The sequence below is a fragment of the Bacillus rossius genome, chromosome 5, assembly GCF_032445375.1.
Source record: "Bacillus rossius redtenbacheri isolate Brsri chromosome 5, Brsri_v3, whole genome shotgun sequence".
Taxonomy (NCBI): Eukaryota; Metazoa; Arthropoda; class Insecta; order Phasmatodea; family Bacillidae; genus Bacillus; species Bacillus rossius.
The window spans coordinates 68,020,967-68,038,612 of record NC_086333.1 but is presented as its reverse complement, the minus strand read 5'-3'; the positions used below and the strand labels follow the sequence as shown (position 1 = coordinate 68,038,612).

At 50.2% G+C, this 17,646-nt stretch overlaps 1 protein-coding gene across 2 annotated transcripts in view; it reads left to right on the top strand.

Moving 5' to 3' along the window:
• Positions 1–17,646, top strand: part of LOC134531958 (protein kinase C-binding protein NELL1-like) — a 114,131-nt gene that overhangs the window by 41,710 nt on the left and 54,775 nt on the right. For both annotated transcript variants that reach the window (XM_063368056.1, XM_063368055.1), the window contains exon 4: positions 10,032–10,335. In XM_063368056.1, the coding sequence (XP_063224126.1) occupies positions 10,032–10,335 (304 nt within the window). The remainder of the gene's footprint in view (positions 1–10,031; positions 10,336–17,646) is intronic.

Genomic DNA, 17,646 nt, shown 5'->3' with positions numbered 1-17,646 from the left:
CCGAGCGTGCAAGAACCTGCGAACCACCGTGCGAGAAAATCTTCTATAATATCAAACAGTTTAAGGCGGGCTTTTTAAAGACAGCAATTTAAAAAATTTGATTTATTTTTCCAATTTCGTCATTTCAAATTAACAATTTATTGACATTGATTTGATTTCAGTTTATTTCTATTACTAATTGTTCGTGATTATATTTAAACAAATTATTTAAATTTAATTTTCAAAAACTGTAAATAATATTTGAAAATTAAAAAGTATGCAATTTTTCATCAATGTTTTCTTATGACGTTATCACGTAAAATTATCGTCCGAAAACCGACTTTACAGACAACCCCATTTTTTCCTTGTAATAATGTTATTCGTCCCTTGCATGTCTCTTAGTCCAATTTAATCCTGTTACATTAAAGTCATTCAATAACAAAATGCGATGCGAGTTATTTTACTATTAGATTTCTAAGAACATAGAATAATTTTAACACTCAGCAACTCTGATGTTGAGAGGAAAATATAAATTAATTAATATTTTATGATATGGTGTTACAGAAAATTCAACCCAAATAGCTTCTATGTATCAACTGCTTACATTATTGAGCATAATTAAAGAAAAGAAATTAAAATTATTGAATATTCGATTATCTTTTCTGTGTTTCAAAAAATTATGTTTCAATGAAACATCAACTAAAATATATAATATTATGCGTCAATTTTCGTAATAAATACTCTAAAAACGTACTATTTCATTTATGCAAAAATAACCATAGCCATGTGTTTTGCAAAGTTAAAATATGTTTTTGTAGTATTACATACTATTTCTTGGAAACGGATTTCCAAAGGAATCGTTTCTAAAATTACAGAAATATTTTTTTTTTCCGTTTGCGTCAGGACATTAGGGATGGGAAATATAGTTCTTTGGAAAGAACTAGTTCGTTCGGAACTAGTCACTTCAAAGACTAGTTCTTTAGGAACCGTTCTATTGAACTACATCGGTCGCGGACTGTATCGCGGTTTCCAAAATATTCCATACCGATATGACACTAACACAATCGTTACAGACTTTTTGTTTTATGGGCATTTCTTTTTCTATAAATAAAAGAGGCACACAGTAATCCAATGCTTGTAAACAATATCTCCCATTACAAATGAACGACTATCATATTGTTTTTCTTTCACACAATTCTTACATTTTTGAATGTGTATTAATTTATTTTCTGCAAGTAATGTGCTTATTTTCACATGTGTACAAAACAAAATAATGGTATATATAGTGTTTTCTCATCTGTGACAACCTAAGCTGATTTTTTTCGTATTGGGTAAGTTTTATTATGTTTCTTTAAATTTTAGTGTAGTTTTTTAATGTGTGGTCTATGTGTAATTAAAGTTTAATTTCAGATTGTATAGGCTATCTGAAATTTTAACGTAATTACACTTATTTACGCGACACGTTTTTTAATGCCAAAATGTAATGTAAATGTCTAAAGAATATTAGATAAAAATTAAGAGTTCACGATCGTCAAACGATACATCATTGCGCAAGAAAGAACGAAACGAAAATAATGACCGACAGCCTAACTACGCAATTAAATAAACTTACTGTGTGAACTATCTATGTCTTTGAACTATCTAGTTCAGTGTGTATATGTACTCCCTTTCTCTTCGGTCTTCGTAGTTCAGATCAGTACTTGGAACTGACGAACGACGAAGCGATGGGGAAATATTGAAAAAGGGGGGGGGGGGGTTAAAGAGACCAAATAAAGAACAAACGTAAGAGAGGGAAGAAAGCAAGAAAGAAAGACGTGGCATATTGTTTGACATGGCTGGGAGGGGGGGGGGGATCTTTCGCGCATGCGCAGTAAGGACCAAACAGAGTAGGAGACGAGAAACACGCAAAGAACGAAAGAACGATTGTTTTTGGTAATAGCATTGAATATATATAACATTATATATATTCAATGGTAATAGCGAACTAGTCACCTAGGGATCTTTCGCGCATGCGCAGTAAGGACCAAACAGAGTAGAAGAGGAGAAACACGCAAAGAACGAAAGAACGATTGTTCTTGGTAACAGCGAACTAGTCACCTAGTTCGCTCGTCAGAACAGTTCAAAATGAACTGGTAGTTCGCGAACTACCCATCCCTACAGGACATACATACGTTGTAACGCAATTTCTTCCTGAAGCTTCCTGGCCATAAAGATTGAATGGTTAGATCTCTCGCTCCCTCGGAAGTGACCCCGGATTCCATTTCCGGCGAGGTCGTGTCCGGAATTTCCGCAAGTGAGGGAAATGTGGCGGACGTTTCCTGGAAGCTGTGTTCTCGAGGTACTCCCGTATGTCTCCCTTAGTCATTCCGTCAACACTACATTCTCATCTTATCACCTCTCATCACCTTTAAAGATCTCGATGTCGACTAAATTCTAAGCCCTTATTCATTCATTCTTTCGTTAATTGTTGCGTCCATTAAATCCGGCTTCTATTGAATCGTAATTGAGAAAATATAAGAGATCTACTGGTTCAATAGTGTCAAGTTTATTTTTTTCGGTGATTTAAAACACATATAATTCTAGGGCTTCCCACTTTGTCGTGATTGATTCCGTCTTTACTAAGTATTATACACAGTATGCAACTACGAATATAATATCCAAACAACAAATAGACCTTCATAACCAACCTGCGTCTAAGTCTGAGTACCGGTAAGGCATGGATTTGTAATGAATCAATTATTACAGCACTTAAGCTTTGATTTAAAGAGTAAATTAAGATCCTGGTTTTATGTGAAAACATGGCAGATGAATGTACGTAGAATAAATGGTTGCAAAATGATTTCATCTTTCGGTGTATAGTAATATTTTCAGAATATTTTCCATGAAATATATTATAACTTAATTATTTTAATGGTAGTAACCACTTGTGTTACTTTTTGTTTCCATTTGTTATAATATATTCTACATGAACTATTAAAAAATATAAATTGAATTTGTTAAATACGTAATATAAAAAATATTATTTAATTTTGAATAGTTACATAATGAATTTTTAACTTGACTTGTTAATTGTGTGAACATGCTGAGTAAGCTGTAGATAGTAAAAGAAATTCTGAAGAATCTATTTGGTATTAATTGTATACAGCTTCTCTTATATTCCTCTTCTTCGCATGCTAACTACAATTATTTTAATAAAATATCAGTGACAAGTGTTTGGAATAAGTTTTTCTTCGACTCTAATCAAATTTGTGATCATATTTTGTGACATTATATTAAAACTAATGATTCAAACAAACTTAAGCAATTATTGGTTTTCGCAATTTAAATGTTACTTCAGAAAATTATTCCAGAAAGCTAGTTATAATTTTCTGAATATTCTGACCGCTGTTTTCTTTGTGGTCGTCGGGAGTTTATGCTTTCTATGATAACTTGCTGCTGTGACATTTGTATTTCTATTAATGACTGCGGATTGCTGCCTTGTGACATTTATCTTCTACCCCTTTTTGTCCTCGCCTGCATTTGCCGCAAAGTCGTTAAAATGATTACTGCTGACCGCTATACGCCAAGGAAAGAAAATGAGGAGGGGGGAGTGAGAGGCATGATTACAAGCGAAAAGGGAAAAAAAAGCAATCATATGCTAAATAAAAATTATAACTCAGTGAAATTATTCTACTGATAATACAGGATAAAGTACGAGGGTTTATTCCTTACATAATTTGAAAACAAATGTGTCATATAAATATGGGTTATATTCCTAATATTGACGGAGTAATTCGAAGAATTGTAAGCGCCTTGCAAAGAAAAGCTGCTAGCGTGTGGGGATGAATGAAAGAATATTGTTTACCAAATTATCGCACAGACACGTGTCAATCAGAGACCGCCGAGTGTAGCCACTTAAGTGTGGCTATTTGTATGCAACTATACGGGAAAATATTTATAACGTATCCTGTAAGCTTGTTACACGCAGTTGTTTGTTTATTCATTTATTCATCAACTTATTTTACGTGTGGAAGTTAAGGCGTTACCACCTTGTCTACCACTTAACCATAAACATTTTGTAAAATTAAATGTAAAGTTAAAACAAAACAAACGAACATAACTAAGCTTATACAGTATGTACGTGAAAGACCGCACGATTTTTTTTTTTTTTTTGGATCAGATAGAGAATAAATTTCTAAGACAGGAAGTCTTTGCCGATTTTTGATCCGACCCATAGGTAATAATTAATTAATTAAAATAGTTAACCAATGATGAGCGCGCTCTAAGAGAAACGACTGCTTACTGTCTCTCACGGCGCGCCAAGAGTATAATGGGGCAGTAGTACCTGGCGCTTCTCTCTCTCTCTCTCTCTCTCTCTCACGGTAAGCACAGTCTATCCACTCTTCTTCTTTTTCTTAGAGCGCACTCATCATTGGTTAACTATTTTAATTAATTAATTATTACCTATATCGGCAAAGACTTCCTGTCTCAGAAATTTATTCTCTATCTGATCCAAAAAAACGTGCGGTCTTTCACGGACACCCTATATATAACAATAGCATTGTAAACAACTTACAAAATGCAATACAAACTAAATACACAAATTAATTACTAGCAAGTCATGAAACATGTTTCACGCATGTTAAACCACCTGTTAGTGTTATCACAACTAATGCATTTATTTAATAGAAATAACAAAAAAGTGAAAATAAATCTCTTGCCATATACATTGAAAGTAAAAACTATTCATCACTAAACTAAACAATAAAAATTTTAACCTAGCTATAACAAACAATTTAAATAAGCGCGCGCACACACACACGCACACACACACACACACACTTGTACAAGCTCGTAAAAATAAGGATCACATCCAGTACTTACACTTTGCAATGTTATTGTTTGTTGGATATTTTATAACGGACTTCCTGAAAGATAAACGTGGCATTTGTTGTATAACAGCGCATTCCAAGCGCTCACTGCAGCTACAGAGAAAGATTTATAACAATCATTGGAGTGATGCTTTGGAATCAACAAAGACAAGTTGTTCGTGGAACAAGTGCCGATATTGAAGTAGCTTGGCTTCTGGGTTGTAGCCGTGTCCTTGGCGAATAATTCACCGACGTTTCGGTCGACATTGCAGAAGCAAAATATGAAACCTACTCTTTAGAAATCCTCAAAACATAGCTCCACATCCAACATCAGACAGATCGCCCCTGATTGGCAAAACAGCCCAGCCAACCGTAAGAAAGGAAGGCTCTAATTGGCCCACAGCTGCAGCCAATCAGGAAGCACCTTCCCCTCAGGCGACAGTATATAAAGACAGGATAGCACATTTTTTTTTAAATTTTATTTGACTGTACTTAAGTAGCAAGTTATTTCAAATTCTCAACTATACGAGTATACCCAATGGAACGAACTTGATTTGGAACGTCACGATAAATGCGCTTTTGTACTTGCCAAGAAAGTTTTGCTGGGTTGTCAAAATCTTTTCATACGAAAATATTTTAAAAAATCGTACTAAGTAATATTTTTTTAAGATTACCAGCTTTTCTCTTTCTCTCGGTGTGGATTTTCTTTATCTTTCGTTTAGCAAGCAGTGAGAATTGTATACACGATTGCATCTCGTTGGCTAACTTATTATTTCGATGCAAGGCTGCTAACGATCGAAACAATAAATCAGGGTCTCCTGAAACAACATCATAGACAAACGGTAAATGGTGAGAAGCGTCATTTACTGATCTCGAGTCAGACGCCCGAATTATCTGCATGCGTGCATTTTCGGATTTATTTTTCTGTTGTTGCAGTAAAAGTTGGTTATGTTAGGTCAGCCACGTAAAATATAGTTATTTATGTATTTCCAGGAGAGTAACTAATCGTTACTAAATAAAACTAACCTTTGTTAGTTTAAATTTAGCGACATTTACAATGCTCTGATATCGTTAAATTGTCTAAATTCTCACAAAAAAATTATTTATCGCGACCACAAAGTTGTATGAGCAAACGGCGAACATCGGATGTGTTCGGAACTGTTTAGACGCCTCGAGTCCATCTCAATGAATGTTCGGCTTCCCGTAAGTGGCAGCTTGTCAAGACCCACGCGAAGAACAAGCACGCGAGACAAACTCGTGCACATCCGAGATAAATCGATTCGGATAAGAAGGCAACATCTCTCCCTCTGTCGACCCCTCGCGGCACTTGACAGTAACGCGACTGTACTTCGGGTGTTCCTCGTTCGAGATCATTATCGCGAGAGACCGCGAGTCGCGTTGCAATTTGCCGGAGTTCGCGGAAGCAGCACCGGGCGGGCGGGTCGACTCGAACGATCGATCGAACGATCGATCGATTCCCTCTCCTTCGGCCGGCGGCGCGGTCTCCCGGCGCTAGGCGCCAGCTAGCCAGAGGCTCTGTCGGACGTGCCGTAACTGTGCCATAACTACTGTACTATTCTTGTGCGCCGTTTATCGTGCGATTATCTCGTCATGGTACCAAAAACACTAAAGAATACAGGCGAGAATGCGAAAAAATATCCTAGCGGGAAAGTGAGTGGCTACAAATATATTTTAATAAATACTTAAATTAAGTATTTTTCAGTGTTATCAGGTTAAAACATTCTTTTTACTTATTAAAAAACACTGGAGATTTATTTTTACTAAAAACTAAATATCATATAAAAAGGTTTTTCCCAGTTTAAAGAAAGTTTTTTTGTCATCATGTTGGTATCCTAAATTTTAAACACACAAAATGTTTATACTGGATACATATTTTGACATCTATTTAACTGGTGTGACAAAAACGGCATGTTTGTCCAACAAAAATCTCAGATCTGTCTTCCTTTATTCTCTAGCGTATTTGTTGGTACGCTAAATGTTCGTATCTTACTTCATTAAAATTAGTTTTTGAAACTTTAACACGGGAATACGATGGACTTCCATTTACGTAGTAATTTGTTGCAATTGAAGACATCTGCGAAACCACATTTTTCGTTGTTAATTTTTTTTTAGGGATTTAAACAATTTTTAAATAATTTTATAAGATATAAATTAGTTTTTTATTAGTTTTTTTTATTTCAATCTATTTGTTGGTAATAAACATAGATAGTATTACTTAGTACATACGTTATCAAATACAGTTACGATAACTTAACCAAATATAACTTCTAACAGATTAATTCCACATATTTAATTATTTAAATGGTCAGTATCTGGGCGTTTCGGCAGTGTAACCACTGTAGCGCGACGGCTAGTCACCTTTGAATATATATACTGTATATATATTCAAAGTAGTCACCTAGGACGTGAAGCGACAGCAGATTATCGCTTTACTGTATGCGGCTCTCGTCCAAGTGTCGAGCAAAAAATAAACCATTCTTGGCAGTACATACGTTCCAAACATAAGACAGCCTCCAACGCTTGAAGGTTTTTTTTATCGACATGTTTGAGATGGACACGTTTGATTCAATTAACATTCTATTAGAAAAATAACAATGTGTAAACACATAGGTATTAATACTAGTGTGTGTTTCCCCATTCAAATAATCTCACGGTGAATTTTTTTCTTTAATTAACACATCGTGTAATATAAAGTTATCATCAATAGTTAAATAGTTATTTAGTGTGTTAGAATAAATAAATTAGATTATGTATGTGCTACATCAGTAATGGTAGAAGTGGGTGTTGGTAAAAAAGGGAGCTCACCTTTTATTTGTTGCACTTGGTTGTGAAAAATATGTGATTTTATTGTTATATCTCCGGCTCCCGTCATCGTACCTAGATAAAATAATGCCAGTTTTTAAGTCTAAATATAATAATTTAAGCATATAAAAAATTTCATCAGAATCGGTCCAGCAGTTTTTGCGTAATGCTCTAACTAAAGAGTAAAATAAACAAACAGAAATATACAGTTTTATAATATTACGGACGCGAATAATGTTAGTACTACCAATGAACCAGTTTAACGATTATTCGAAAACAATTTTTTGGCGTTCATGGAAAGGAATAGACGCGATTTACAATCAAGAAGTCTGTCGCAAGCGCCATTTATGTCGCACTTACGTCACGGAAATGTCGAACGCGATTAGTTAAAAAAAAACGTGTGTGTATATATATATATATATATAAGAACGATAACATTTTGTTTTCGAATAATTTTTAAACTTGTGCATTGGTAATACCATCATTATATATTATTATATTATATATTATAGTATCATATTATATTATATATTATCATATATATATGAAAGTAACGGGAAACAAAAGACCGCGGCAGGTCGCTGGTCGATCATTTGTCAGAAAGGCGATGCTCGACCTTGACTCTACTGCGGCTGGCTGAGCTCAAGGTCGCTGCTGAAGCGGGAAACAAGACCACGGCGCCGATCAGGGTGACTGAAGGTCGGGTGGCCAGCAGCAGAGGAACCAGCCCAGCGGTTTCCTGGAGTGACGTCATGGAACACGGGGGGAGGGGGTTCGAGCCCGCGACCTCGGGATTGCAATCCTAGCGTCCTGCCACTGGTCCTCCCCGCGCCGTGCAACTCCAGCTCAGACTCTACACACGAAATAAAAAAAATCTTTCATTTTTACCGCTTATGTCTAAGAACAAATGAAGTATATTAAAACTAACAAACGTTACGAATATATATATATATATATATATATATATATATGCGTGCGATGGGTTGGATTGGGCAATTTTTTTGTACACTGAACTGAAGGTAAAAAAACTGCAAAAGTATTAGTGTGGTAGCGAAGTAGCCAAAAATAAATAATATAGGAAATTTTTTTTTCTTAATTTTAATTGCATTTAAAAAAATATTGATACAGTAGTCATTCGTGTTTACCAAAGACTATTTGACCACTGACATCATCTTTTGCTTATCTTTTTTTTTATGTTATTGTTCATGAATTTGAAGTTAGTATAATTAAGGTTATTTCACTTCAAATTATGATAGATAGCGCGTTGATGCCAATGTTTAGGTTACGCAACTACTTCTATAAAGGTACCATGAAGTATGTACAGAATTTTTAGGTTATATTTAATTTCACTTATCCTCCACCTCCCTGCTTGTAAGTTGCATTGAGATCCTGTAGCGGTTACGGAACCACTTGTTTCGTGCACGAAGCACATACAGACTCGTTAGTGTGCAGTATGTCCATAAAATAATGTCCCAGTTATAAATTTTATTAGTATCAATTGTAAGCACTGTATAGTGTTGGTTAAAGGTCACAATTTAAGAGTAACTCAAACAGGTTTAGAAAAGCGCATGCGCGAGTACTGCTTTCTTTTTTTTTTCTCGCTTGCAGCGCCAGCTTCGCAAATTGATTCCTCAGCGTAAAGCGTTTGGTGTTCTGCAATTTTCTAACAGTGAATCTGTAAATTAGTTCAACGTGTATTTCGTTTAAAGATAGATTATGGTCCCCCGGTGGCAAAAACATCCGCCGATGATATAGACAATTCAAAACGACAGAACTCTTTATCGCTGACCTCCGCGTTCACCCGAATTAACACCGTACGGTTTTTTTTTTCTTCTTTTGGGCTTTCCAGAAGATCGTGTCTACGTTCCGCCGCTACCTAATTATTTTCCAGAGTTGAGACACAAAACTGAAGAGGCTATTGCTTCCATTATTTTGTACGTGTGCCGTAAGAAAAACTTGGTTGGTTTACCTTCAATTCGACTTATGCATTGTTGTAAATGGTCTAGGTTAAACTGATGTAATATACTATTTAAAATATGACATTCTTTTATGAAAACCATATATAAGTGTGTGTGTGTATGTCTGCCTGCTCTGGTATACTTGTTTAATGACGTAATAGGTGCATTGAAGCCACTGTTGCAGTTACGGAACCACTTGTCTCGTGCACGATGCGCATACAGTCTCGTTAGTGAACATGTCTTCCTGCTGCTTCTCCAACAGATGCTTCGTGCTGAATGACGTGCAAGGTTGAGAGTTGAGGTTACGGACCCACTTGTCTCGTGCACGATGCGCATGGAATCTCGGTAGTGTCCATGTTTTCGCGCTGCTTCTCCAACAGATGATGCGCGTTGAGGTTACGGAACAGCTGGTGTGCGGCAGGTACCTGGAGGTGCAGTCAAGCGGCCGCAAGGACGAGGTGCGGCTGCACTTCGTGCCGCAGCAGCAGCAGCAGCAGCAGCAGCAGCAGCACGAGGCCAGCGTGCACGTGGAGTCGTTCCCGTACCGGCTGGCCGACAACACGTGGCACAAGCTGGCCGTGTCGGTGAGCGGCTCGCAGGTGGAGCTGCTGGTCGACTGCCACCCGCTGTACCGCCGCTTCGTGCGGCCGCCCGACCGCAACTTCTCCTCGCCGCAGATGGCGCTCTGGCTGGGCCAGAGGAACTCCAAGCACTCCCTCTTCAAGGTACTGTCCGCGCGCCGGCTACCCCGCCCTGCCCTGGCGAGGTGCCGCTCCATACCTGCAGAACTCCCTCCTCGAAGTACTGTCCGCGCGCCGGCTACCCCGCCCGTCCTGGCGAGGTACGCGCTCCATACCTGCAGAACACCCTCCTCGAGGTACTGTCCGCGCGCCGGCTACCCCGCCCTGCCCTGGCGAGGTGCCGCTCCATACCTGCAGAACTCCCTCCTCGAGGTACTGTCCGCGCGCCGGCTACCCCGCCCTGCCCTGGCGAGGTGCCGCTCCATACCTGCAGAACTCCCTCCTCGAGGTACTGTCCGCGCGCCGGCTACCCCGCCCCTCCTGGCGAGGGGAGCGCACCATACCTGCAGAACTCCCTCCTCGAGGTACTGTCCGCGCGCCGGCTACCCCGCCCTGCCCTGGCGAGGTGCCGCTCCATACCTGCAGAACTCCCTCCTCGAGGTACTGTCCGCGCGCCGGCTACCCCGCCCCTCCTGGCGAGGGGAGCGCACCATACCTGCAGAACTCCCTCCTCGAGGTACTGTCCGCGCGCCGGCTACCCCGCCCCTCCTGGCGAGGGGAGCGCACCATACCTGCAGAACTCCCTCCTCGAGGTACTGTCCGCGCGCCGGCTTCCCCGCCCTTCCTGGCGAGGGGAGCGCACCATACCTGCAGAACTCCCTCCTCGAGGTACTGTCCGCGCGCCGGCTTCCCCGCCCTTCCTGGCGAGGGGAGCGCACCATACCTGCAGAACTCCCTCCTCGAGGTACTGTCCGCGCGCCGGCTACCTCGCCCTTCCTGGCGAGGGGAGCGCACCATACCTGCAGAACTCCCTCCTCGAGGTACTGTCCGCGCGCCGGCTACCTCGCCCCTCCTGGCGAGGGGAGCGCACCATACCTGCAGAACTCCCTCCTCGAGGTACTGTCCGCGCGCCGGCTACCTCGCCCTTCCTGGCGAGGGGAGCGCACCATACCTGCAGAACTCCCTCCTCGAGGTACTGTCCGCGCGCCGGCTACCTCGCCCCTCCTGGCGAGGAAAGCGCACCATACCTGCAGAACTGCCTCCTCGACGTACTGTCCGCGCGCCGGCTACCCCGCCCCTCCTGGCGAGGGGAGCACACCATACCTGCAGAACTCCCTCCTCGAGGTACTGTCCGCGCGCCGGCTACCTCGCCCTTCCTGGCGAGGGGAGCGCACCATACCTGCAGAACTCCCTCGTCGAGGTACTGTCCGCGCGCCGGCTACCTCGCCCCTCCTGGCGAGGGGAGCGCACCATACCTGCAGAACTCCCTCCTCGAGGTACTGTCCGCGCGCCGGCTACCTCGCCCTTCCTGGCGAGGGGAGCGCACCATACCTGCAGAACTCCCTCCTCGAGGTACTGTCCGCGCGCCGGCTACCCCGCCCCTCTTGGCGAGGGGAGCGCACCATACCTGCAGAACTCCCTCCTCGAGGTACTGTCCGCGCGCCGGCTACCCCGCCCCTCTTGGCGAGGGGAGCGCACCATACCTGCAGAACTCCCTCGTCGAGGTACTGTCCGCGCGCCGGCTACCTCGCCCTTCCTGGCGAGGGGAGCACACCATACCTGCAGAACTCCCTCCTCAAGGTACTGTCCGCGCGCCGGCTTCCCCTCCCTACCTGGCGAGGGGAGCGCACCATACCTGCAGAACTCCCTCCTCGAGGTACTGTCCAAGCGCCGGCTACCTCACCCCTCCTGGCGAGGGGAGCGCACCATACCTGCAGAACTCCCTCCTCGAGGTACTGTCCGCGCGCCGGCTACCTCGCCCCTCCTGGCGAGGGGAGCGCACCATACCTGCAGAACTCCCTCCTCGAGGTACTGTCCGCGCGCCGGCTACCTCGCCCCTCCTGGCGAGGGGAGCGCACCATACCTGCAGAACTCCCTCCTCGAGGTACTGTCCGCGAGCCGGCTACCTCGCCCTTCCTGGCGAGGGGAGCGCACCATACCTGCAGAACTACCTCCTCGAGGTACTCTCCGCGCGCCGGCTACCTCGCCCCTCCTGGCGAGGGGAGCGCACCATACCTGCAGAACTCCCTCCTCGAGGTACTGTCCGCGCGCCGGCTACCTCGCCCCTCCTGGCAAGGGGAGCGCACCATACCTGCAGAACTCCCTCCTCGAGGTACTGTCCGCGCGCCGGCTACCTCGCCCTTCCTGGCGAGGGGAGCGCACCATACCTGCAGAACTCCCTCCTTGAGGTACTGTCCGCGCGCCGGCTACCTCGCCCCTGCTGGCGAGGGGAGCGCACCATACCTGCAGAACTCCCTCCTCGAGGTACTGTCCGCGCGCCGGCTACCTCGCCCCTCCTGGCGAGGGGAGCGCACCATACCTGCAGAACTCCCTCCTCGAGGTACTGTCCGCGCGCCGGCTACCTCGCCCTTCCTGGCGAGGGGAGCGCACCATACCTGCAGAACTCCCTCCTCGAGGTACTGTCCGCGCGCCGGCTACCTGGCCCCTCCTGGCGAGGGGAGCGCACCATACCTGCAGAACTCCCTCCTCGAGGTACTGTCCGCGCGCCGGCTACCTCGCCCCTCCTGGCGAGGGGAGCGCACCATACCTGCAGAACTCCCTCCTCGAGGTACTGTCCGCGCGCCGGCTACCTCGCCCTTCCTGGCGAGGGGAGCGCACCATACCTGCAGAACTCCCTCCTCGAGGTACTGTCCGCGCGCGGGCTACCTCGCCCTTCCTGGCGAGGGGAGCGCACCATACCTGCAGAACTCCCTCCTCGAGGTACTGTCCGCGCGCCGGCTACCTCGCCCCTCCTGGCGAGGGGAGCGCACCATACCTGCAGAACTCCCTCCTCGAGGTACGTCCGCGCGCCGGCTACCTCGCCCTTCCTGGCGAGGGGAGCGCACCATACCTGCAGAACTCCCTCCTCGAGGTACTGTCCGCGCGCCGGCTACCTCGCCCCTGCTGGCGAGGGGAGCGCACCATACCTGCAGAACTCCCTCCTCGAGGTACTGTCCGCGCGCCGGCTACCTCGCCCCTCCTGGCGAGGGGAGCGCACCATACCTGCAGAACTCCCTCCTCGAGGTACTGTCCGCGCGCCGGCTACCTCGCCCCTCCTGGCGAGGGGAGCGCACCATACCTGCAGAACTCCCTCCTCGAGGTACTGTCCGCGCGCCGGCTACCTCGCCCTTCCTGGCGAGGGGAGCGCACCATACCTGCAGAACTCCCTCCTCGAGGTACTGTCCGCGCGCCGGCTTCCCCGCCCTACCTGGCGAGGGGAGCGCACCATACCTGCAGAACTCTCTCCTCGAGGTACTGTCCGCGCGCCGGCTACCTCACCCCTCCTGGCGAGGGGAGCGCACCATACCTGCAGAACTCCCTCCTCGAGGTACTGTCCGCGCGCCGGCTACCTCGCCACTCCTGGCGAGGGGAGCGCACCATACCTGCAGAACTCCCTCCTCGAGGTACTGTCCGCGCGCCGGCTACCTCGCCCCTCCTGGCGAGGGGAGCGCACCATACCTGCAGAACTCCCTCCTCGAGGTACTGTCCGCGCGCCGGCTACCCCGCCCCTCCTGGCGAGGGGAGCGCACCATACCTGCAGAACTCCCTCCTCGAGGTACTGTCCGCGCGCCGGCTACCCCGCCCCTCCTGGCGAGGGGAGCGCACCATACCTGCAGAACTCCCTCCTCGAGGTACTGTCCGCGCGCCGGCTACCCCGCCCCTCTTGGCGAGGGGAGCGCACCATACCTGCAGAACTCCCTCGTCGAGGTACTGTCCGCGCGCCGGCTACCTCGCCCTTCCTGGCGAGGGGAGCACACCATACCTGCAGAACTCCCTCCTCAAGGTACTGTCCGCGCGCCGGCTTCCCCGCCCTACCTGGCGAGGGGAGCGCACCATACCTGCAGAACTCCCTCCTCGAGGTACTGTCCAAGCGCCGGCTACCTCACCCCTCCTGGCGAGGGGAGCGCACCATACCTGCAGAACTCCCTCCTCGAGGTACTGTCCGCGCGCCGGCTACCTCGCCCCTCCTGGCGAGGGGAGCGCACCATACCTGCAGAACTCCCTCCTCGAGGTACTGTCCGCGCGCCGGCTACCTCGCCCCTCCTGGCGAGGGGAGCGCACCATACCTGCAGAACTCCCTCCTCGAGGTACTGTCCGCGAGCCGGCTACCTCGCCCTTCCTGGCGAGGGGAGCGCACCATACCTGCAGAACTACCTCCTCGAGGTACTGTCCGCGCGCCGGCTACCTCGCCCCTCCTGGCGAGGGGAGCGCACCATACCTGCAGAACTCCCTCCTCGAGGTACTGTCCGCGCGCCGGCTACCTCGCCCCTCCTGGCGAGGGGAGCGCACCATACCTGCAGAACTCCCTCCTCGAAGTACTGTCCGCGCGCCGGCTACCTCGCCCTTCCTGGCGAGGGGAGCGCACCATACCTGCAGAACTCCCTCCTCGAGGTACTGTCCGCGCGCCGGCTACCTCGCCCCTGCTGGCGAGGGGAGCGCACCATACCTGCAGAACTCCCTCCTCGAGGTACTGTCCGCGCGCCGGCTACCTCGCCCCTCCTGGCGAGGGAAGCGCACCATACCTGCAGAACTCCCTCCTCGAGGTACTGTCCGCGCGCCGGCTACTTCGCCCTTCCTGGCGAGGGGAGCGCACCATACCTGCAGAACTCCCTCCTCGAGGTACTGTCCGCGCGCCGGCTACCTCGCCCCTCCTGGCGAGGGGAGCGCACCATACCTGCAGAACTCCCTCCTCGAGGTACTGTCCGCGCGCCGGCTACCTCGCCCTTCCTGGCGAGGGGAGCGCACCATACCTGCAGAACTCCCTCCTCGAGGTACTGTCCGCGCGCCGGCTACCTCGCCCCTCCTGGCGAGGGGAGCGCACCATACCTGCAGAACTCCCTCCTCGAGGTACTGTCCGCGCGCCGGCTACCTCGCCCTTCCTGGCGAGGGGAGCGCACCATACCTGCAGAACTCCCTCCTCGAGGTACTGTCCGCGCGCCGGCTACCTCGCCCCTGCTGGCGAGGGGAGCGCACCATACCTGCAGAACTCCCTCCTCGAGGTACTGTCCGCGCGCCGGCTACCTCGCCCCTCCTGGCGAGGGGAGCGCACCATACCTGCAGAACTCCCTCCTCGAGGTACTGTCCGCGCGCCGGCTACCTCGCCCCTCCTGGCGAGGGGAGCGCACCATACCTGCAGAACTCCCTCCTCGAGGTACTGTCCGCGCGCCGGCTACCTCGCCCTTCCTGGCGAGGGGAGCGCACCATACCTGCAGAACTCCCTCCTCGAGGTACTGTCCGCGCGCCGGCTACCTCGCCCCTCCTGGCGAGGGGAGCGCACCATACCTGCAGAACTCCCTCCTCGAGGTACTGTCCGCGCGCTGGCTACCTCGCCCTTCCTGGCGAGGGGAGCGCACCATACCTGCAGAACTCCCTCCTCGAGGTACTGTCCGCGCGCCGGCTACCTCGCCCTTCCTGGCGAGGGGAGCGCACCATACCTGCAGAACTCCCTCCTCGAGGTACTGTCCGCGCGCCGGCTACCTCGCCCCTCCTGGCGAGGGGAGCGCACCATACCTGCAGAACTCCCTCCTCGAGGTACTGTCCGCGCGCCGGCTACCTCGCCCCTCCTGGCGAGGGGAGCGCACCATACCTGCAGAACTCCCTCCTCGAGGTACTGTCCGCGCGCCGGCTACCTCGCCCCTCCTGGCGAGGGGAGCGCACCATACCTGCAGAACTCCCTCCTCGAGGTACTTTCCGCGCGCCGGCTACCTCGCCCCTCCTGGCGAGGGGAGCGCACCATACCTGCAGAACTCCCTCCTCGAGGTACTGTCCGAGCGCCGGCTACCCCGCCTTGCTCTGGCGAGGTGCCGCTCCATACCTGCAGAATTCCCTCCTCGAGGTACTGTCCGAGCGCCGGCTACCTCGCCCCTCCTGGCGAGGGGAGCGCACCATACCTGCAGAACTCCCTCCTCGAGGTACTGTCCGCGCGCCGGCTACCCCGCCCTGCCCAGGCGAGGTGCCGCTCCATACCTGCAGAACTCCCTCCTCGAGGTACTGTCCGCGCGCCGGCTACCCCGCCCTGCCCTGGCGAGGTGCCGCTCCATACCTGCAGAACTCCCTCCTCGAGGTACTGTCCGCGCGCCGGCTACCCCGCCCGTCCTGGCGAGGTGCGCGCTCCATACCTGCAGAACTCCCTCCTCGAAGTACTGTGCGCGCGCCGGCTACCCCGCCCGTCCTGGCGAGGTGCGCGCTCCATACCTGCAGAACTCCCTCCTCGAGGTACTGTCCGCGCGCCGGCTACCCCGCCCTGCCCTGGCGAGGTGCCGCTCCATACCTGCAGAATTCCCTCCTCGAGGTACTGTCCGCGCGCCGGCTACCTCGCCCCTCCTGGCGAGGGGAGCGCACCATACCTGCAGAACTCCCTCCTCGAGGTACTGTCCGCGCGCCGGCTACCTCGCCCCTCCTGGCGAGGGGAGCGCACCATACCTGCAGAACTCCCTCCTCGAGGTACTGTCCGCGCGCCGGCTACCTCGCCCCTCCTGGCGAGGGGAGCGCACCATACCTGCAGAACTCCCTCCTCGAGGTACTGTCCGAGCGCCGGCTACCCCGCCCTGCCCTGGCGAGGTGCCGCTCCATACCTGCAGAATTCCCTCCTCGAGGTACTGTCCGAGCGCCGGCTACCCCGCCCCTCCTGGCGAGGTGCGCGCACCATACCTGCAGAACTCCCTCCTCGAGGTACTGTCCGCGCGCCGGCTACCCCGCCCTGCCCTGGCGAGGTGCCGCTCCATACCTGCAGAACTCCGTCCTCGAGGTACTGTCCGCGCGCCGGCTACCCCGCCCGTCCTGGCGAGGTGCGCGCTCCATACCTGCAGAACTCCCTCCTCGAGGTACTGTCCGCGCGCCGGCTACCCCGCCCTGCCCTGGCGAGGTGCCGCTCCATACCTGCAGAACTCCCTCCTCGAGGTACTGTCCGCGCGCCGGCTACCCCGCCCGTCCTGGCGAGGTGCGCGCACCATACCTGCAGAACTCCCTCCTCGAGGTACTGTCCGCGCGCCGGCTACCCCGCCCGTCCTGGCGAGGTGCGCGCACCATACCTGCAGAACTCCCTCCTCGAGGTACTGTCCGCGCGCCGGCTACCCCGCCCCTCCTGGCGAGGGGAGCGCACCATACCTGCAGAACTCCCTCCTCGAGGTACTGTCCGCGCGCCGGCTACCCCGCCCCTCCTGGCGAGGGGAGCGCACCATACCTGCAGAACTCCCTCCTCGAGGTACTGTCCGCGCGCCGGCTACCCCGCCCGTCCTGGCGAGGAGCGCGCACCATACCTGCAGAACTCCCTCCTCGAAGTACTGTGCGCGCGCC